Source organism: Pollicipes pollicipes, unplaced genomic scaffold (assembly GCF_011947565.3).
Source record: "Pollicipes pollicipes isolate AB1234 unplaced genomic scaffold, Ppol_2.1 Scaffold_2555;HRSCAF=2994_pilon_pilon_pilon, whole genome shotgun sequence".
Taxonomy (NCBI): domain Eukaryota; kingdom Metazoa; phylum Arthropoda; class Thecostraca; order Pollicipedomorpha; family Pollicipedidae; genus Pollicipes; species Pollicipes pollicipes.
Genome location: NW_023596136.1, coordinates 13926450 through 13949534, shown reverse-complemented (window position 1 = coordinate 13949534; position 23085 = coordinate 13926450). Strand labels below are relative to the sequence as shown.

At 61.5% G+C, this 23085-nt stretch overlaps 1 protein-coding gene and 1 long non-coding RNA gene across 2 annotated transcripts; both read right to left on the bottom strand.

Annotated features, from left to right (window-relative positions):
• Positions 1–1201: 1201 nt before the first annotated feature.
• Positions 1202–6828, bottom strand: LOC119103557 (pleckstrin homology-like domain family B member 1). The gene is made up of 5 exons (XM_037227141.1): positions 6699–6828; positions 4866–5070; positions 3957–4035; positions 2880–3073; positions 1202–1785 (listed from the first exon to the last, which is right to left on the bottom strand). The coding sequence occupies exons 3-5, from the start codon at positions 4006–4008 to the stop codon at positions 1600–1602; spliced, it is 432 nt and encodes a 143-aa protein (XP_037083036.1). The 5' UTR covers positions 4009–4035; positions 4866–5070; positions 6699–6828; the 3' UTR covers positions 1202–1599.
• Positions 6829–6864: 36 nt separating this feature from the next.
• LOC119103573 (uncharacterized) lies at positions 6865–15444 on the bottom strand. The gene is made up of 3 exons (XR_005094782.1): positions 15396–15444; positions 14690–14759; positions 6865–6891 (listed from the first exon to the last, which is right to left on the bottom strand). It is a non-coding gene; the product is annotated as an uncharacterized LOC119103573 (long non-coding RNA).
• Between the last annotated feature and the right edge of the window lie 7641 nt (positions 15445–23085).

Genomic DNA, 23085 nt, shown 5'->3' with positions numbered 1-23085 from the left:
ACGCTTGTTTCGAACCGCTTCACATCGCCTGACTTCCAGTCGATGCACACCATTGGCTGTGCTGAAGCCAGAGGGACGAATAACGCCTCGCCCTCGAGTGTTGATGACGCACCAGGCGGCGCGCTCTCCGCTGTGCAATGCTGCTCGGCGAGCCTTATCGGAGACCAAACACGATTTTGAGCTGTTACAATAAAGCTAAACCGATGCTTGATTTCAAGATCTTGGGTACGACCTAAAACCCCTAAAACCGAATCTGGTTGACGAATTATGGTTTAGATTCTCGCTGCCGTAGAAGCCAGGGTGCCAATAGAGGAGTGGTTGACGCACCTGCGTTAACCAATCCGCGTCTGAGAAACCAGAGGTACGGGGTTCGATTCCCCGTGGTGCCCGCCCTACCTACCTTGGTAAGAGGCAGGCCAAGCCATATAGCTTCAGCAGATGAGTGGGTCGTTAAGTCTCAGTGACATGGCATAGGAGCCAGCCGCGCATGTGCGCGTTATGATCTGCTGGTGACAATTTCCAATGTCGCTCACTTTGTGTGCCAGCTTCAGGTCTTATTTTGCCACCCGAACGCAGCGGTCTTGTTGCAGCCCGACTCCCGCCCGAGTCGACGGAGAGCGGGCGTGCTCCGCAGCAGACCGCCCGTGCTCTTGCAATATCGGCCGTGGTACTTCGACGTGCTTTTGATGGGCTGCATTTGCCTGCGAAGTTTTCAAGGCTGCTCTCCGCGACAAACTCCTGAATGCGGCGAGATACTACCTTTCTTGCCCTTCGCGCTTCGAGCTGCTGTTCAAATTTCTTCCAGTCTTGGCAACTGGTTTTATTTCCAAGCATAAAATCTTTTTTTTATTTTCTTACCCACTGTGTTCGTCGCTCGGCAGCACGGTCCCCCGCAAATGATCAGCACTCTATTATCTTGGAATTGTTTTATACAAAAAAAAAACAAACACTGAAATCACCCTTACGAGGTGAACGTGGATGTGGTTCCCCTTTCCCATACGGACCACTATTCCGAGAAGATACGTGTTTTTTTAGAGCGGGGGGGGGGGGCAACCGGCACGATGAAGACGAAACGCGTGTAACGTTGGACTGGAATCCCCGCCCGTGCATACAGGCCTGCGAGCTCCCACAGATTTTGCCCTTTTTAAGTGCATAATACACAGCTGGAGGCCATGTAGCCTTCTCCAAAATCATTACCAACACAGCGGTATTAGTTATATTTAAAACATCTTTGGATGCAAAAATATGTGAGTAAAGGCAGACATATGGGGCTGCGGAAGACTAGCAGCATAGAAATATCGGCCACGCCTGAGTTACAAAGGCAAGAATGACATCGCCGGTGTCATTTGGCCTCACCAAGGGGACGCGCGCGCAGGACCCAAAACATGGTCCACGTGCGCCTCTCTCCAGAAGGCACAACACCACTTGGCAGCTGACGACAGACACTGTACACAAAGGCACGTACGTACAATTCACGGAGGCGCGTCGTGCCGACGCCCGGCGACACAGCGGTCCCGAGCCACACCCCCGCACTGGGCCGCACTCGGCGCCCGCTGTAGAAGCAGACCGACGCCACACCCGGCGCCTGGTCCGTTGACCTCAGCCGAGGCCGAAGGCGCTGTGACCCTCGGCGCCAGTCATGATGACGTCCACCCAGATACGCATCGCCTCCGGACTGGGCGCCATCAGGAAGAAGGTGCGGCTCATGGTCTTGACGCAGAAGGTGGTGTTGGGCGCGCTGCCGCGGCTCGCCTTCAGGTGGTCCACGTACACCTCCTCGATGGCCTGGCCGCGCGGACAGAGGGACCCGTCAGACGAAACAGGGATGACAGGGGAATCAGACGGTACGGGGACGGCAGGAGAGTCAGACGACACGGGGACGGCAGGAGAGTCACACGACACGGGGACGGCAAACGGCACGGGGACGGCAGGAGAGTCAGACGACACGGGGACGGCAGGTCCGTCAGACAACACGGGGACGGCACGAGAGTCAGACGACACGGGGACGGCAGGAGTCAGACGACACGGGGACGGCAGGAGAGTCACACGACACGGGGACGGCAAACGGCACGGGGACGGCAGGAGAGTCAGACGACACGGGGACGGCAGGTCCGTCAGACGACACGGGGACGGCACGAGAGTCAGACGACACGGGGACGGCAGGAGTCAGACGACACGGGGACGGCAGGAGAGTCACACGACACGGGGACGGCAAACGGCACGGGGACGGCAGGAGAGTCAGACGACACGGGGACGGCAGGAGTCAAACGACACGGGGACGGCAGGAGAGTCAGACGACACGGGGACGGCAGGAGAGTCAGACGACACGGGGACGGATTCGGAACCATTTCGAACTAGTGCACGCAGAACAGAACATAAAACAAACGCCTTGCTCCCCGGCGTGGACTAACCAAGCCCCGTCCAGTTCAGCCCTGACCCCGCCAACGTCAGCGTGTGCAGTTTACACACCGTCAAGAGAGCGCGTGAAGACACGGCAGCGTATGATGACGCGGCGCTTGCTTACTTATGATTACATGGCGCTAAGGCAACAAGCAGCAACCAGCTCCTCAATGACAACCGTCACAGATAAGCGTCTTCACAATGATTCTCGGGCGTTTTTAGGGACACTGTCACACGGTCCTGGACGAGCTGCAGCACGATCGACGTAAACAATGACGCCGCGGGCTGAAATCGCCATCATCACGTGGATTTTCCCGATGCAAAATGTTGATAGCCCTGTTGCAACAACATGACAGACGCAAACTATCCTGTTACCTGCCTCATCGGGCATAGAACACAACGCAGCCTGTATGCACAGCTCTTGCCTCCCGTCACTTCCGATCGGGAGTAAATGCGGGCCAACCTGCCCGGCGAATTACCTGGAAATACACTCCGCCCTTGACCTTGCTCTCCGACTTGTCAGCGTAGTACATGAACGTGCGCCGGTTTTTGCTGCGGTCGAAGACGAACCAGCGCTTTTGCCAGGACCGGAAGCGGGAGCTCAGCTTGTGCAGGTACCCGCGGCACACGTGTCTGCTCACCACCACCAGCGGGCACATCTCCAGCTGGTGACCTGGAGCACCACAGGGCACGGTCAGCATCAGGCTCGACCTCGTGGTGGCATCACAACCACGGCTGTCCTCCGCTGCAGGGGACGTGGCGACGCCCTATAATCGCCATGCGGACCGACCGCTCACGATGAACAATGCCACTATCCACTAACGTAGCGACGTGCCGTGCCAGTCCATGAGCACGTTCAGATCGCTGCCGTCACTGGCAGTCGCTGGCCGGCAGTGCACCCACGGCCCGCCTCCGGTACAGCGAAACCCGGCGCCTGACGGGCCGCGCCGGCGGGACAGGCGCCGTCACTGCGGTGGGCGCGCAACACCGCTTCTAGGCAAGGCAACTTCTACTGGGTTAGCTCGCAACGCATGAAACCACCACGAGCATCAGTGTGAACACATCCTGGTGGCAACCGGGACAACGACAGACATCCTGCGGAGGGAAAGGAGCCACACTCTCTCTCTCTCTCTCTCTCTCTTCTCTCGCTCTCTCTTCTATCTCTCTCTCTCTCTCTCGCCTCTACTCTATCGTCTCATGCTTCTCTCTCTCTATCTTCTCTCTCTCTCTCTCTCTCGCTCTCTCTCTCTCGCTATCCTCCTCTCTCTCTCTCTCTCTCTCTCTCTTCCTCTCTCTCTCTCTCGATTGCTCCTCTCTCTCTCTCTCTCTCTCTGCTCCTCTCCATCCCTCCTCTCTCTCCGCTCCCTCCCCGTTCTCCCTTGTTGCCCCTCTTCCCCTCCCTTCCTCCCCCTCCTTCCCCCTCTCTCTCTCAGGCTACAGCCGAGCGGCCTTCACCGAACGCCCCCGCGTGCGCCCAGACGATGTGCCGTCATGTACACGGCGCCGCGGCGCCATCCCGCGCCGGGACGGCCCCGTCTGGGGCAGCGTTCATTCACCTGCCGACTCGACATGCTGCCTGAGATCAAACTGCTCGTCCGCGATGGGCATGTACCGGGTCAGAGGCCGCTGCTGCGGCTGAGGACACACCGGCCGGCGGGTCAGCAGGTCACACCAGCGGGTCGACACGTCACACTGGCCGGACGGTCAACAGGTCACACCGACAGGGCGGGTTAGCAGGTCACACCGTCACACCGGCAGGTCAGGTCACACCGGCCGGCGGGTCAGCAGCGGCCGGCGCGGCTGCTCCCCAGTCGGGGCTGGAGCGCAGGCACATGATGGACCGGCTACCACGGGACGCGACTTGAACAAATATATGCATCGCTCCAAGTCTTTTGATACATCCAGAATTGATCGCGGACAGCGGGATCCATCGCATGGATTGAAACGCCGCTCACAAACCTGTCCTCGATCAAACCCGGCCACGCTAAACAGCCAATATACATACCATACATCTCAATTAATTCCAGTTCTTGAGATAATCCAAAACGATTGTGCTTATATTAATGAGACCATTTTAGGGTCTTTGAAACGCAAAGAACTAGTAAACAAGTAAATGGCATGAGCATTGGACGAACTGATGCAACCTGTTCTCAGGTGCGTAACATGACCATGTCGAAGAACATGCAACGAACTGGCCGGATTCATCAATGACACTAGCAAACTTAAAACTTGAGGGATAAAAACACCCGCGAGTCAGGGAGTGCTACTCATCGCGCAAGTCGTGTGCAGTTATCAAATGGCGAGAGATGGCTCAAGTTGTGCCGCACGGGCGCACTGTCACATGTGCGAGTCCCCTGCAGTTTGAGAGCCACACGCGCCTGTGCCCCAGCTGGCGCATCACCGCTTCACACGCCCCTGGCCTGACGAGCCGCCGGCCCGACCCGAGCCCAGCGGCGTGCGCCTACCGAGAGCGGGAGCTTGCCGCGGCGCCGCACCGGCTCCTCGACGCCGTCGAACACGGACGAGGCGTCGGAGACGGGCCGCGGCCGCGGGTCGTCCGGCTCGCCGCTGACCGCCGGCGGCCGCTCGCCGCCCTCGTCCAGCGGCGCCGGCCGCTCGGGCGAGGGGCTGCGCGCCGGCGCCTCGGCCGTCCCGTGGCCGTTCGTCACGCTGTCGAGACGGCGCGCCGGGGTCACGGCAGGCCGAGGTGACGGCCGGCGACCTCGGGTCACGCCAGAATACTGAGTCTCCGGCTCCCACGTCGGACGGGATCTGAGATCTAAGCTAGCGTATCGGCGGGGGTCTGCGGGTGCAAATGGCGATGGCCGCCACAGCCAGCTACCAATTCAGTGGCACACGCACACATATATACCGAAAACACGACAAAACGAAACAAAATTGTTGGGGGTGTTCCACTTCGAAGTTCCAGGACAATGGTGGTTTATTACGCATTCATAGCCAGTTGCAGTACAATCATGTGATGTCCCATGTATAGAAGCGCGAACCATCCTATTTTCTTGCTTTGGTTGTGGAGTCCCACCCCCACTGAAATAAAGCCGTACATCATATAGTGAGCAGCCAACATAACCGTAGGACTAGTCAACGATCTGTTAAACAGCTAGTCAAACAGCTGACGTTTCGCTTTTCCACCCTCCCATACCGCCCGCGCTCCGCCACGCAGCTCCATGCGGACGATACACGCCACTCTCTCAGCTGGCCTGTCGACAACGGACGTCTTTGACCAGACGGATGTAGGCTGCTGGGGAGTCGACACTTCCTCGAGAGCCTGTCAGGACCTTCGAACTTGCCCCTCACCAGACAGGGAGATCACTGAACTAACCCAGATCAAAAGGACGGAGACCAGGGCAAAGTGATACAGCAATTTTCTAGATCACTTAGTCGTGGATGTTGGCGCATTTTGATCAACTTCCCGTGTGCGTTGTTATTACTGAAAGGCAAGCGTGGCTTTTAACTACATATCTCTTGCCTGTCTAAAATGAAGCATTGGTCACCGAAGACTGCGGCGGGGTCTCCGTCAGTCGCCACAGATTCATGGCTGGTGGCTAGTGCGGTGGGCAGATCGGGAACAGGCACCCACGGGTGAATCATGCCGAACCCAATGACCATGACTTGACCAATGACCATCAGTCGTACATCAAACTCACCATCTATCAGACGACCTCGACGCTGCTTTGTGCACTGCCCATGCAAGGCACGAAACAACTTTCCGAGGCTGCGGAGAGCCGGGACCTGATACCCAACACATGGTGGCAAAGACTGCCGGCACGCCTTTGCCCTCGGACTCTGTCCCGGTACCCCGCCGTGTGACGGGGTCTGCCGTCCGACTCTGTCCCGGTACCCCGCGTGTGACGGCGGGGTCTGCCGTCCCACTCTGTCCCGGTACCCCACCGTGTGCCGGGGTCGGGTCTAACGTCCCACTCTGTCCCGGTACCCACCGTGTGCCGGGGTCTGCCGTCCCACTCTGTCCCGGTACCCACCGTGTGCCGGGGTCTGCCGTCCCACTCTGTCCCGGTACCCGCCGTGTGCCGGGGTCTGGTCTAACGTCCCACTCTGTCCCGGTACCCACCGTGTGCCGGGGTCTGCCGTCCCACTCTGTCCCGGTACCCGCCGTGTGCCGGGGTCTGCCGTCCCACTCTGTCCCGGTAACCCCCGTGTGCCGGGGTCGTCGCCGTCCCACTCTGTCCCGGTAACCCCCGTGTGCCGGGGTCTGCCGTCCGACTCTGTCCCGGCACCCCACCGTGTGCCGGGGTCTGCCGTCCCCTGTCCCGGGTACCCACCGTGTGACGGCGGAGGCGATGTTGTCGCTGCTGCCGGCCGAGTCCGGCGACAGATCGCTGGCCGCCAGGCCGGCCGGGGCGGCCGGCAGCTGGCGGCGCCGGCTCTCCTCCCATTGGGCCCGTCACCTCGTCCTGCACGCGGGCGCTTCAACTCCTCCAGCCGCCGGACGCTCGTCCTCGATCACCTGAGTGCCTGCCGAGCCGACGAGACGACGTCACAGCACGGCTGCGGCGGCCCAGCACAGCAACAACCGGCCGGATTTGGGCCAGGCGTGAGCTGTGTTGTCTCCCACAGCGCCAGACTGCTCATTACAGAAGTATCCAATGCTGTCGGGTTCCTGTGATTGCGAATACTGCTGTGAAACGGGGACGGGGGCTGCAGCGTCATAAACGGGCTTGTATGCTGCGTACCGTCCACAACTGTACACGACAGCCCCCGCACACCTGCCCACTCACACGCAGTGTTCGTCTTTGGTGGCGCCGTGCATCCCAACCTCTCAACAGTGAAGAAAATAACTGTTCGGTCTGCCTTCCATATCATCACGTTTTACGCAATTTCCCGTCCCCTTTGTTGCTCGTTCGATTGTTTTATTTCCGCTGCTGTCGGCGGCCGGCGGAGTCCGGCGACAGGAGAGTCGGACAGCGACCACTCCCACCTCGTCAGCGGGCGGGAGCGAGCCAGAGGCGCCCGCGCCGCCGGCCAACGCCCATTAACGCGGCCGCATGCGTGCCGGGACGGCGCCAGCGCCACATCACCATTGTGCAACCGGCCCACTGCACTGAGAGCACGGGCCCCGGCCCCGGCGGCCGCCGCCCGCGGCAACAAAGCACAGCCTGTCGGCCGTCCACTCAGACAGGCCGGCAGCCTGATAAGCGGGGCAATGTGATCCCCGCTGCCGCCACTCGAGGGCCGTGAGCACTGACGGACTCGACAAACAGCCCTCCGGTGAGAAGTGAGAACACACGGGTCTCGGGCTGACCACCCCGCCCCCATGACAGGCGTCGCCCGCAGGACGCACGGCCTCGCCGTCGGATGGGCGGGGCGAGCGCCGGAGAGTGCAACCGGGGTGCCGGCCGGGCACGGCGCCCGCCGCTGCCACCTCAGACGCGCCTCGGCACACAGGGCGGTGGGCGCGGCCGCGATCAAACAAGGACCGGACGGCGGCCGTCACGGCTGCCGCCAGCGAACACGGCCGCCGCGGCCCGGCGCCGCCGCCGAGCCGGCCGGCCACTCAGGGCAGCACGGGCAGCTCAGGGCAGTCGGGGCAGCGGCACGTACTGACGGCCAGGACAGCCGGCGGAGGCACGTACCGCCGGTCAGCGCCGAGTCCACCGAACAGCGTGACGCGTCCGCAGCCGTCTGTCAGCACCGCCGGCAACTGACGGCGCGGCATGGGGTCTGTGCTGAGCGGGGCCAATGTTGACTGTTGAAGACGATCGATGCGTCGATCGGTGCAATTGGCCAATTTGCCGACTTCTTCTGGTGAACGGAGCGGCCCGAAAGTATCAAGATAAGTACCACCGGCCGTTTCAAAGAAGACGCGAGCCCACCGCTGCTCAGGACGCAGAACGACGCCGAGCACCATACCATGACGCAACGGTCGGACAGTTCGGCAGAGCCCCGAGCACATCGACTAGGTGCCTCCGAACACTACCACACACCGTCCAGGGCGGCCACCATTAACCTCTCGCGGACAATGGCCCACGGGTGGACAGCCCAGCACGGAACGGCGAACAGTACGCAGCGGTATGTAGCGCCGGGCCGGCGCCGATTGAGAGCCGGCCTGAGCAGAGTTCAGTGAAGGCCCGTCCACCCGATATGGCCGGCTCCCATGGCCGGTGAACGGCTCCAGCGTCACCGGCCCGGCAGGCGGCGGCCGGGGCGCACCTGAGCCCCAGAGGGACCCACACAGGTCACCCCGCCCAACAGCGGCTCGATGCGCCTCCGACACCGTGGCTGTTGCAGCACCGCTCTAACCCCGGCCTCCGGCACGGCACGGGCGGCCATCGGGCTCTATGCGGCACATGAGTTGGTTCGGCGACGGTAGGTACCGGAACCCAGTTCAGTTCAGTTCAGGTCAGGTCAGGTCGCAAACAGGGAGCTCTGAGCACAGCCATGCCAGGTGCGAGAAGAACCTTGGCACGAACAGGGATCAAACGAGAGGTAGACCAGCTCCCCAACACTAGGCGAGGCCAGGTCAGGTCAGAGGAGTCAACCTGACCCCACGCCAGGTCCCACTCACTTGGCCCAGCTTGGGGCAGCCGCTCCGGCGCCGGCCTGGTGGTGACCCGGTACGTGTTGAGGCCGGGCCGGCGGCGGCTGCGGCTCCAGCAGCCGCCGCTCCAGCAGGTGGCCATCGGAGCGGCGTCCGAGCTCCACCGCGCGCGCCGGCCGACACAGCGACCGCTCCCCGGGAGAGCGCGCGCGCGCGCACGCCTCCGCCCACCGCGGCCCGTCTCATAACGCCACCCGGGCGCCGCTCGGTACGGCCGGCCGCGCTGCGCGCCGTCGCCAGGCGAGAGCCGACATGAAATCCTGCCGCGGCGGCGTCGCGGGCCACCGCGCTCGCCACGTTTGGTCTGCGCGAGACGACCGCCAGGTGACGTGGAAGCAATGCAAGGCGGCGAAGGTGCGGCCGCGGCGCGATACTCTCATAGCAGGCGCTGTTTATTTTTAGTGAGAAACGGCCCAACGAGCCAAGAGGCCGACCCCCGTCGGCCCCGATTAGCGCCCGCGGCAACAGGGCTGAGCCCGATCGTCGTGCGGTCACCGCCACAGTCTGCCTTTCCGCTCAAAGCGATGGAGGCTGCCATTCCGCCGGGCTTAACGACTTCAAGTGCAGCCATCAACGGAGGCAGTTGAGGCTGGGCTTGCAAGCAGGGGTGCAGCAGTCACCTCCCACAATGTCCCGCTGTGGGAGACGGCGTCACCAGCGAGCCAGGGGCCGGACAGTGGCCCACTGTCCGGCCGAGCGGGACAGCGCGCATCGCTGCCCGGCCCATCGCGTCAGCGTCATGGCCGACAGCCCAGTGGGACAGACTGCCACGCAGCCGGCCGACGAGGCCTCCCTGTAACCGCAGCGCGGTGTCTCGCTGTGCCGCTGAGCCGGACATCGCACCACTGTCACGCCGGCGGCGGCGGCGGCCCGACCGAGTCCGACAGCACCCCGCTGGCCGGCGCGGAGCCGCGGGCGCCGCCCACCTGACCGAGGCCGACAGCGCCCCGCTGGCCGGCGCGGAGCCGCGGCGCCGCCCACCTGACCGAGGCCGACAGCGCCCCGCTGGCCGGCGCGGAGCCGCGGCGCCGCCCACCTAACCGAGGCCGACAGCGCCCCGCTGGCCGGCGCGGAGCCGCGGAGCCGCGGCGCCGCCAACCTGACCGAGGCCGACAGCGCCCCGCTGGCCGGCTCGGAGCCGCAGCGCCGCTCACCTGACCGAGGCCGACGCCGAGCCCCGTCCCGCCGGGAGAGGGCCAGAGTGCCGTCACCACGTCCCACCAGACGGGCACCGCGCCAGTACGGCGGCTCGGACAATCCGTCCTCACACGTCGCCGAGCGGCGGCGCCGGCCGTGACTTCGCCCACGTGCCGGCGCCGCCGCGGGGGGCCGCCGCCGACAGGTGCGCGGCACGCCCGGCCGCCGACAGGGCCGGGCCGGCCGTGAAGCCCGGCCGCTGGCGCGCCGGGCCCGGCGCCGCCCGGCTCAGCCGCCGGCCGCCGCCCAGCCGGCTCGGCCCGTCGTCACAAGCAGCGGCGGGCAGGCCTCTGAGGCACCGGCACGCCACAAAAGCCCCGTGGCCGGCTCACTATCGGCAGATCAAAGCCCCCGGATAGAGTCAAAAGACATACAACGAACGACCCAAGGGAGACAAACGTACGAATGGCGACCAGACAACAGTCAGTTTTGGACAAGTGTACATAATGGATGTCTTCAACCACCGCGTGTTTTTTTTCTTTACTCGTGTAATCACACTGTGACTGGAATAAAAAGCCAACACCCCGCTTAGAACGCCGGCCAACTGCAAGCCACTTTCACAATTTTAACTTGGTTCGCACCTTTCATTCACTTCATGTCTAACGGTTGTAGTGCAACATGTCATGACGCAATTACACGCTGCACAAGCGATTTATCCGGAAAATTTGTCATGGATCCACGACCAGATACCAATTGAACCAGCCAGGCCCGACGGTTTCGTTGTCTTCGACGGTCAGGGAGTCCGTGCGATCCCTCTGCGCCCTTCCTTGCCTGGTATGCTGAATCAGCAATGAAATGCGGCCGTCCGTGATGTTAAGCTCTGACCAGGGTCATGCCAGGGTATCACTTCTCGTTCATCTATCAATCGCTCGCCTATCAATTTCACCAAGCGAGTCAATGTCTTGCAGTCTCCTCTATGTGTAGCCTGCAATACGCGTACAGAAAACAGGTCGCTCATAATGCAAGCATGCCACCATATATTTTCAAGGTGCAATGAGAAGCTGTCTGGGGTCGTTCCATGGTCGCCTATGACACTGAACGTGGATAACCTCACCATACTCTCTATTTAACACGATAATGCTCATAGTGGCAGTATCGGAAAATCTTATCAGTGATCCGTCCGTATTAAAGCCCAAACTTCACACAGCCCAACGTTTTTTTGTTTGTTTGTTTCGTTTTGTTAACTTCTTTAGGACTACGACCAATCTTAACATCTCAACCAATGTCCATTACCTAACCTGTTAATACACTCCGCTTCATTCATTCGTCGTGATTGGTGCAGGAGCATGCGAGTATTTGTGGAAGCACCAACAAATGAAAATATCCCAACTTTACTAACAAAACGTGTGCCGTCAGCAACGCGGAGCCAGCCAGGCTTAGTCTTTCATTCAGTAGCCGCGACGACAACGCTAAACGCCGAGGGGGCGGGGCGGGGCGGAGAGTGGCCGGTGGCGCGGAGGGTGGTCGGTGGCGAGGAGGATGGCCGGGGGGAGAGCAGGGGTTGGCCGACGGGGCGGGTTGGGGATGAGGGTGGCCACGGAAGGTGGCTGGCAGGGCGGAGGATGGCCGGCTGGGCGGATGGCCCGCGGCGCGGCGCGGGGGGTGAACGGCGGGGCGGGGCGAAAGGTGGCCGGCAGGGCGGAGGATGGCCGGCAGGGCGGAGGGTGGCCGGCGGGGCGGGCGAAGGGTGACCGGCGAGACGTCACGTATGTGCAGAGAGGGGTGGGGGGGGGGGGGGGGAGAGCGGAGGCGCGCCGAGAGTCCGAGCCGCCGTGCCCACTCAGCATGTCCGACCGATGACGTCGGCCAGTTCGGGTGCACACTGGTGCGGCGGCCCCGGCGCCTGACTCAAGTCCCGGTCTCTCCACGGCCCCAGCGCCTGACTCAAGTCCCGGTCTCTCCACGGCCCCGGCGCCTGACTCAAGTCCCAGTCTCTCCGCGGCCCCGGCGCCTGACTCAAGTCCCGGTCTCTCCACGGCCCGTCACCGGCCGATCTGCCACGTCCAACCGTCACCTGACGACAGCCCTAAACGAGACCAGAGTCCAGCGTGCACGCAAGGCACCACCGACCGGCCGAAGCGCGCGCTCCGACGCCCACAGGCCCGCCGCGTCACGCCGGCACAGCGCGGACAGCGGGAAATCAGGACGCTTTTCTGCCGGTTGGCGACAACATGCTATAGTAATCCATTGCAGGCGAACTACTGTATCCCTGTGTGACCCTCCTGTGTTACTCACAACACAACACCAGCATTACTGCAGTGTCGACCTGCCCCCACTCGACACGCTTCCGGCGCAGTCCGTGGCGCGGTGCTCGGTCCTAAGCGACACCCCACTCCGGGGCGTGTCGACCCCCCGGCGGCCCAAGGTCGCGCCGCCGCGTCCCGTTCGGGCGAGCGCCGGCCATCGCCACGCCCATGCAGCCGAGTGGGCGGCGGCGGCGGTGCAGACCGAGTTAAGGCCGCACACTCCCGAGCGGCGGCAGGGCAGTCGGCTCAACCGGCGAGGCAGTCGGGCGCCACGTTTGTCATAATCATCGGCCGGCCGCCAGGCTGGAGCGGCGCTGACAGCTCCAGATAGAGCAACAAGGCAGAGGAAGGGCCAGCGACACAGACGAAGCATGGTACGAAAAAGATGAGGCGGTGGACAGAGCGGTAGAAGGGGAATGGGGAGAGAGGAATGACACGTCTTTAACGAGTCCCCTGATACATTAAGCTGCAGGTCACTGAACTCTGGTCAGCCCTGAAGCACTTCAGCCGACTAAGCAATGAGTCCACCCTGAGAACAAGCGCCACAACTGCACAAGGCATTTCATATGTTCTAAATCCGTTTCGCGTCATATTGTAGAACGCTCCGACGGTGATGTCAGATGAAAGAAATCCGCGCTACCAGTAGAGCACCAGAGGCACAACAGGCGATGACATGCCCACAAATCACCCCCCCCCCCCCCAAACAAAAAATCAAGGTGTATCTTGCAAAGCAACTGCAACAATGCCACCGTGGAGTGGAGGGATGAAAACGTCAATGTATTATCATTCAGGACCAACTCAGCGCGATGCGCTCGCAACAAGCAGGGTGAACCAGGGCGTGACGCCAGATATCCACCACGTCACTCAGCTTTGAGTTAATAATAGCCGGCATTCTGATTAATGGCATGTTTCTTCAGCGATTTTGGGCTTCACAAGCACGGTGAAGTCGAGGCCTGGACACCGGATCTTTTGAAGTCTTCCCTTCACTACTGATAGCTTCTGAGACACATAGGCGGGTGGCTAGAGGGCAACTGCCACTTTGGGAGACTTCGTCACGCACCAGCACGAGGCGAGCTGTTCGCTGGCACCACGAGTGGCATATCACGCTACTTAAATCTACAATGGAGTCTTCCACGTAAAGCATTCTCGGCCACGCGGTTTATTTTTCCTGGTTCACTGTGAGCAAGATCTGCGTCGTTCATCACTGCTTTTCTTCCTACACAGGGACCTCAAAGCAGCGTCACGCCACCCCCTCCCCCCCGCGCCAGATCGACCTCTTTGGCTAGCTGCCAGGTGACCTCTTCATCCGGGTGGTGCTCAACAATGCGCACGTTTCTGAGAAGTTTGGATCTGGCGAAACTGCGGCCCACCAGGCCGCCGCCAATAAAGGCCAGTCATCCGACTTATTGGAACGCTGACTGGTCGGCACATTTCGTACATAATTCACATTCACATACATGGAAGCTGAATTTAACTGCAACAGTCTGTTCCACCCCGATTCCATTTGTTCCGTGTCCGTCCCAATGGCTCAGGTCCGGCCCGATCGCTCAGCTGTTAGAGCGTCTGCCTTCCGATACATCCACCCGTGGAGGGGTGGGTTCGAGTCGCTCTAGGCATTCGTTATCAACCCTGGACAGGTATGGCTTGCCGCCAGTGGCAGCGGCCGTGCTGAAGGTCAGCAGATGCCAGAGTACAGAGCGGACCAGGCTAAGCATCGCGGCACGTTAGATATTCACCACCAAATCTGTCGCTGACCTGGAATTACGCAACCGGATGGAGGGGGTCAGGGCTCACAAAACAAGCACTACTTAGAGTGAGGCATGGTCCCAGAAATCCATCCATTCAAAAGGTTTGCATTAAATCTTTGCAAACATCGGTATGTATTCAATGGGAAATGTTTCTCGTAAAACTAACAAGCTAATGGTGCGCGACAAAGTACTAGTACTAAACTTCAGCCAGCAGCGAAGCGTTACATTCTGGAATCTATAAAAAAAGAGAGGGTTAAAGACTCACTAATATATTCAGAAGGCGTATTGCGCGTGTCGGGGAGCGATTTAGAACAAAACAAGCGTTGGACATTGAAACCGGCTGATTCTGATCAGTAGTCACACGCGCACAGTCAGCCCATCACTGCAGCCGGAGACTCCGCTTAAGCCGGTTTAAACGGACAAGACACAGACCGCCGCGCTGGTGCGGATCACAGGCCCGCGGGGAGACAACGGACCATCCCTCGCCCGCGGAAGCGCCACGGAGGCCCGCTCTCTGGACTCACCTTGCTTTGCCAGCAGCACGTGCCGATTCCGCTCGATCTCGCGTAGAGTGCTTGACGAACGGTTATCCACCTGGCGAGCAGGTGGCAAGCTATCACTTCGGGACAAAAACCGCCGAGCGTGTGTGGAAATCCCAGCTGCGGTGCCAATGGACACTGCAGGAAATCAGTACCAGCTAGCTGAACTGTTCAGCTCAGGATTACGATGCCGACTAAGCATTACAGCCCCTTTCCCGTTCTGATTCCCCGGTGTACTCCAGCAAGTACGCCAGCAAAAACTAACTATACATCCACACACAACTGCCCAAACGTGTGCAGCATGCCAGCCTGGGGAACGAGCGGAGCACGGCCGGCCCGCACGGTGCGCCGCCGCTCCGGTGGCGCCCCCTCTCACCTGCGTGCCCGCCCGCGGAGCGAGCGGAGGACGGCCGGCCTGTGCGGCGCGCCCCCGCTCCGGTGGCGCCCACCTCTCACCTGCGTGCCGGCCCGCGGAGCGAGCGGAGCACGGCCGGCCCGCACGGTGCGCCGCCGCTCCGGTGGCGCCCCCTCTCACCTGCGTGCCCGCCCGCGGAGCGAGCGGAGGACGGCCGGCCTGTGCGGCGCGCCCCGCTCTGGTGGCGCCCCTCTCAACTGCGTGCCGGCCCGCGGAGCGAGCGGAGGACGGCCGGCCCGCACGATGCGCCGCCGCTCCGGTGGCGCCCCCTCTCACCTGCATGGGCGCGCTGGCGGTGACGTTGTGGATGCGCTGCAGGTCGTCCGCGACTTGCCCAGCATGTGCAGCTGCGCCAGCCGCGACTCGATGTACTCGTTACTCGAAAACTGGGCAGCGAGAGGTCAGGCGGGCGGGTCACGTTCGGGAACGCAAGCGGTGGACACACACACACACACACACACACACACACACACACACACACACACACACACACACACACACACACACACACACACACACACACACACCACGCACGCACGCACGCACGCACGCACGCACGCACGCACGCACGCACACACACACACACACACACACACACGCACGCACGCACGCACGCACGCACGCACGCCCGCACGCCCGCACGCCCGCCCGCACGCACGCCCGCACGCCCGCACACGCGCGCGCGCGCACACGACACACGCGCACGCACGCACGCGCATGCGCACGCGCACACACGCACCATAGACCAGAACATACTGCGGACAGGACCCTGTCTTTGGCGTATATCCAAAAGCACATTCCACTGGCACGTTTTTTTCCAATCATGTCAATGCATACAATTTGGAGTTTATTCCTTTCAAGCACACTTCAGGTACGCTGAATGCGCTTCTAAATCATATTTGCGGGGGCGCTGAAACTTCAGACCAGCTATTTGGTCAAATGACAGGCTTGCCGCCTGGCCGCCGCCTAACGGCAAAGTTGAGGCCGTCCGCCTGATTGGCGGCCACCCTATTAGAACTAAGCTCCCATAGCTCCCTACCCAACGGCGCGCCAACGCTTGCTACAACTCCGACGCGTCATCACGTGACGCCCCGGAGCAGCACAGCGCGCATGCGCACCGAAGCCGTGCGCCCGGCCATGCACCGCCGGAGCGGGACGCGCCGACTAACCTCCTCCGGGTCGGAGGAGACCTCGGGCTCCTCCAGGCCGGGGTCGTCGGCCGCCTCGTCCATGCCCGACTGCGAGAGGCTGCTCAGCCGGCGCTGGGTCTTGCGGAGACGGTCCCGCTCCTGGCGGCCGGACCGGCAACGGCGGACGGTAATGCGGCGCACCACTCACACACGGCCGACCGCCGCAGCCACCACACGGCACTGGAGACACTCCGATACACACCGACCGACCGCAGTCTGAAGCCCGACAGCAATCAGGGCACCTCCGATACACACCAACCAACCGCAGTCTGAAACCCGACAGCAATCAGGGCACCTCCGATACACACCGACCGACCGCGGTCTAAAGCCCGACAGCAATCAGGGAACCTCCGATGCACACCGACCGACCGCAGTCTGAAGCCCGACAGCAATCACGGCACCCCCCGATACACACCTACCGACCGCAGCCTAAATCCCGACAGCAATCAGGGCACAAGCGCCACATGCGCCACTGCATTGCAGAGAACTGAACGGAGGGAGAACCCAGCAGACGGCGGACTGCCCGGCGATACAGCAGTGGCCGTGAGTGTCGTCCTGCAGCCGTGAGCCCGGCGGCCTGTTCTCCGTGACTGTCCGCACGAGCCTGGCCGGAGGTGACTGAGCACTCCTGAGGCGGCCGTCGTCCTGCAGCCGTGAGCCCGGCGGTCTGTTCTCCGCGACTGTCCGCACGAGCCTGGCCGGAGGTGACTGAGCACTCCTGAGGCGGCCGTCGTCCTGCAGCCGTGAGCCCGGCGGCCTGTTCTCCGCGACTGTCCGCACGAGCCTGGCCGGAGGTGACTGAGCACTCCTGAGGCGACCGTCGGCCGGTCGCCGGCACCGGTGCCGTGGCCGCCGCGCCCGTCCGCTCACCTGGCACATCTGTTTGACGATGTCGCGCCGCTGCTGCTCCATGGCCTCGGTGTCACGCCGGATGGACTCGATCAGCGCCTGCTGCTGGTCCCGCACCGACTCCATCTCCGACCTGGCGGCCAGCCGGCGGCCGTCAGGCAGGGCACCAGACACGAGCCGGCGCCAGCGCAGCTGACCCGCAGCGGCCGCGGGCAACGCGTGCGCTTCATAACATCATGACACGCCCCAGCTGACAGCACCGCAGTAATGAAATCACGAGCAGTACCCGTGTTTAGTCTTAAGATAATTGCTTCCATACTCACAAACCGGGTTATTCCTAGAACAAAGCCCAACGGTTTAAATAGCGGCCATCATGATATCCATACGACGAACCAAAGCGCACCAAAGAGCACCCGAGTCCCCGCCCACAGTGCGGCACTGGCCCGCTTTTGACACGTGACCGTCTCTGTGACGTCAGACCCGCCGTGGGCAGCGACGACCAGCCGCCCAAAGACGGCGACGCAATGCGGCGCCGGGCCCCACCGGGTGCTGGCGATGCGGGTCTCCAGCTGGCTGATGAGCCGCAGCGACTCCTCCTTCTCGGCCTCCCAGCCCACCTGCTCCTCCATGTGGTGGAACTCCTGATCCTCGTGCGCCTGCGGCACACGGCGCCGCCTCAGAGACGCGGCCACAGTCAACCCCTGCAGGCCACGCTACACAACAGCTGCCGCCGGCGTGGTTTACACCCCGCTGATGAACGACACATTCTCGTTAGCAACACGGCTCGGGTCGGCGGCACCAGTGCACACACACGCACGCACGCACGCACGCACGCACGCACGCACGCACGCACGCACGCACGCACGCACACACACACACACACACACACACACACACACACACACACACACACACACACACACACACACACACACACACACACACACACACACACACACACACACGGCTGATGACTGCGCTGATGAGCAGAGGGGGTCCGAGGGGAGAGGGGCCTGGCGTGCAGCATCGCTGCAACCCGCCGCCCCCGCTGCGCAGCGGCCCGCGCGCCGAGCTGGCTGCGCTGCCCCGGCCGGGCCCCGCGATGGCTGCAGCAGGCCGGTGACCGGCGCGGCGCTGGCGCACGGGCCGCCAACAGCCACACAGAGGGCTGGGTACCGCTGCCGACCCCGGCCGGCAGAGCCGGGGCGCTGCTGCTGGCGCACGGGCCGCCGACAGCCACACAGCGGGCTCGGTACCGCTGCCCGCTGCCGACCCCGGCCGGGCGGGCCGGGGCGCTGCCGCTGGCGCACGGGCCGCCGACAGCCACACAGCGGGCTCGGTACCGCTGCCGACCCCGGCCGGGCGGGCCAGGGCGCCGCCGCTGGCGCACCAGCCACACAGCGGGCTCGGTACCGCTGTCGACCCCGGCCTGGCGGGCCGGGGCACTGCCGCTGGCGCGTCGCAGAGCGGCACTGCTACGCCCGTGAGGCGGGCCCGCGCCGCCGTCGCCGCGCACCGCCCACCTTGCGCTCCTGCTCCACCAGCTCGTGCTGGTACTTGAGCTTCTCCAGCAGCCGGGTCTCCTCGTCGGTGGAGCCGCGGAACTGTTCGCTGAGCTGCTCCAGCCGCTCCAGCTCCGCCTCGGCCGCCATGATCCGGGCCGCCAGCTGACGAGACACGGCCCAGGTCAGGTCAGGTCACACGCCGACAGGTTGAATCGCGACACGGCTCAGGTCAGGTCAGCACACGTGCGGTGACAAGCGGGAGGTTGGCTGACGTCAAGAGTCAGGTCAAACACGACCCAACCATTGTCCAGAGGTGTTCCACTACCCACACGGCAGCTGGCACAGTTTAGTTCAAGTCAACCACATGGTGTAGTCAGCTAAGCTCGAAAATACTGGCAATGTCACTTCAATACTCTTTTAACTTAACTCTCATTTAATTCCCTTACTACTTGATTCCTCTAATTACTCCAACTCTCTATCTGCAGGCAAGCTGAACAGCCGCGATGATACTTCCAAGCCAGGCAGCTCACACCAGAAAGCCCGACTGCACAGGCTAGTTCTCACGATCCCCCGCCGACGCGTGCCGGCAAACACTGCCGGCTGTGCACAGCGCTCAGTATCAGTCAGTCAGCTGACGACGAGACGGTAACACTGTCGGACACCATCCCAGCAGCCTTCACACGCTGTGAACCCAAGCAGGCCTTAGCTTTACGGGACGACTTCACGTTAATGGCAGACGGGGCGGCGCGCCAAAAGGCGTCCCAGCCTGGCGCGCGTCCAAAGCTTTCAGGACCCGACATCTGGAGTAAGCCAATGACCAGAGGTGTTTCGCCACCCGGTCCACCGCTGACAGCTCAGGGACAAACCAACTGCACGTCATAGCAAGCCTTACTGTGGACAGCGCCCGGAGCAGCAATTCTGGGATGTTTTATGGGTACTGCTGCAAGTCATGAATCTCCAACCCGCTCATTTTCATCCTCCATGCCATAAAAATGAGTCTGCCGGCAGTGCCGGACATGACACCAGGCCGTGGCACGCCTCCGGTGCAGGACACGCCGCCGCTCCGCTCCATGACGCCGCGCGGGACGTGACGCCGCACCGTGACGCGGCTGCAGGGCGGGCGGTGACGCCGCTCGGCCGTGCCCGGGCGCGGGCGGGCCGGCGGTCAGCAGGCCGGCTGGCGCCGCTCCCAGCGCCGGTCCACTGCCCACTGCGTGTCCGAGAGGTCGGACACCGTGCCGCCCCAGGTCACTTGGCAGGCGGCGGCGCGCTGGCCAGCCGGACGCCGCCGCCTGCCCGGACACGATTGGCCCGGCCTTGATCAGAGGTCCACCGCGGCGGCAACCGCCAAGGACGTGTCAGCCATGACAGCGGCCGACTGCTCACATCTGGCCAGTTAAAATAGTCTCAAATGTGACTCAGGGTAGCCTTGGAGCAGGCCTGCTTAATTTGATGACATGAGCATGATCAATGTGCTTTCGCCTCGGCGTGATACTGTTGAAAAAACGCGTGCAAAGCTAGCAGTGCACCTTTACAGCAGGTTTGTTTTGGTTACAAAAACAATAAACAATTGTACGTTTCACTTTGCTTCATTTCGTTTCTAAATCTGATCACGGGCATTGCGATGGCGGCGGGGACCAACTACCCATGGCTTGCACGGAACGACCGCTGTAAGGGCTCATCACATCGGCCGCGACCTGCCTATGCTGCGCCCGCATCTGACGTCCAGAGTGAGCCCCACCCTCCTCCGTCCCCTCCCTCCCCTCCCGCATGCCGCGATCAGGTCGGCCATGACGGCCCATTTCGGCTGACTCGGCAGCTGATCACAGCAGCCCCCCCCCTCCCTCTCCCCATCACGCACACATCTGGGGGGGGGGGGGCGCCCTACCGACAACTACATCTACTTGTTCACGACTTCATGCATGGCCGGCGCCTTTCGAGTACATCAGAATGCAGGGGAACGGATTTCAGACGCTCCTAAAGGCGGATGTCACACGAGCCACTGACAGGCAACAGCTCAAACGAACAGCGGCGCCGCTCCCACACCCTTGGCGGCCCCCAGTGGCGGGCAGCGCCGCCGGCAACAACTGCGCATGACCCGCCAGAGGGCGCGCTGACCCCGAGCCGCGCCGCCGCAGCCGACGGCACCCCACGCCGCGCGCCGATGGCCAATACCTGCTGGACGCGGTGATTGAGCGACGCCTGCATGACGGACGGCGTTCGGTGCTGAGCCCCCGGCTGAGCTGCACTGAGCTACACTGGGCTACTCTGGGCTGAGCCGAGCTGAGCCGGGCTCGGTGTGCACGCGTGACCGGCCGGCCGAGTGCCGCGGGGCGCCACTCAAGGACGACCGACGCCGGGCCGGGCCGAGCCGGCGGCGGCGCGGGGCGGGGCGGGGCCGATCGATCCGCCCGGCGGCGGCGGCGGCGGCGCCCGCCCCCACCGGCACATCACTCCCAGGCGCGGTGCGCCGCAGCCAGACCGCCGCCCGCTGACAGTGCTCACCAGCGGGGCATCGGTCCCACTGGCGACAACCAGGCAATGCCGCTGACAATTCATCGCAGGGAACTAAGTCCCTTACGGCGACAGAGAACACCGGTGGGAAACTTCTTCTAATGACAGAGTCACCGAAGTGAGGCCTCTCCTGCAGACGAGGCTCACCAGAGGGAGGTCCTTCCCGCTGGCACGGATCCTGAGAGCGAGACCGCGCAAAACCTCAAGAGGTCTCCCCTCATCCCCTTCTTGGTCAGGATGCCACCAAGAAAGGCATTAGTTGTGGTACTAGCCCACTAGCCCATGTAACTAGCAGTCACCAGTTCATACGTCCTGGCGGTTTCGCGGAGGGCGAGCGACTTCGGAACTCAAGTCCACGGGCGAGCTGCCCCCTCTGTCCCCGCCGCGATCTCACATCGCGAAGGGCCGGGTCGGTTCAGTCGCAACTCACAACTCAAACTCATTTGCCAATGATCTCAATGAAGGCATGTGCCTTACATCCAAAGCATCTTCAAGCTGACAAACAGACCTTACAACACAGCACGGGACGCCTACTCGCTGCTAGTCATTAAAATGCCTTACGGAGCAAGTTTTTAGCCCGTTTTGCTGCAACAATTACTCAGTTCACAATGCCGAACAACTAGGATTTTGCAGCACTCTGCGGTTTTCTATTTTACCCTAACGGCACGGCTGAAGCACGGCCATAATAACCACTACCGAGTAGGATGACCCATACGGACCATGCAACGCAAGATTTCGCAAAACCAATGCGTCGCAAATAGAAGATCCCGACAAAAAGATGCCAACTTAGTCCTGATTAGTTCGTTTAGTTCATTCTTATGACGTTTAGTTCCGTTTAGGATGGTCAAAATAATAATTTTGGCGTCTTTTGCCGTGCGTTGACATAACTTGCCCCGAAACAGTAGATAACTGCAAATTTTCTGACCCATCGATTGATGCTGCCACGCCAGGCGAGACGAGGCACGGTCAGGGAAGCTGACATCAAACACAACGGAAAGGAGCAAAATGTTAAAAACTCCTCCATGAAGGCCAGTCATCAACAACACCAGGGGAGTGCATACGACTATTTGTGTCGAAGCCTGACAGAATCATGGGGCTTGCAATACAACGCAACATTCCCAGGAATATTATTTTATATACTCCCGAGGGAGGCGGCCAACCCCCGCGATTTTGACTTGAGCCTTCCCCAATGCTCTCCTGATGCGTATGAGCAAGGAGGAAACACCTAGCCAAACGAATACAGAACAATCATCTTAACTATTGACACTTTGGTTGGCAAGTACCTAAAAACATCACAAAGCAACACAGTTTTCAAATGATCACGCCTGGATTGGGATACAGAACAAGTCATTGCGATATATAGTTGCTTAAAAGGAACAAGGTGGCTCAGACAAAAGTTAACACATGACGTCCCCGCGAGTGACTAGTGTATTTGTCGTACAATCGTTGCTGCGGTGGTTATACAACACAATCAGCAACAGCAGAACTCATCAGTGATCCCTCACTAAGATCTATTTAAATGTTGTACGTAAATCACATCACATTCTAAGCTTTTCACAAAACGTAGCACACACCAGCTTAAGATGAGAAGTCATCCCTCCAGGGGAAAGCAACCTGGAATCTACAGAATATTGTAGCTTTTCGACTTTGACATCCAAGTATGCGAATGCAAGTGGACGAAATCCGGAAGGAAATCAGGTTTGGGGGGGGGGGGGTAGATAAACCTTTTCGGCTGAGCCCCCCCCCCCACAACCGATTTTGGTACGCGACACCCCCTACGAATTACACTATCATGACAGCTCATAACCTCACATTAGTTGTACAACTCTTCTGCCTAAAATATATATATATATATATATATATATATACCAATAGATAACAGTGACAAATAAACCAACAGATAACAGT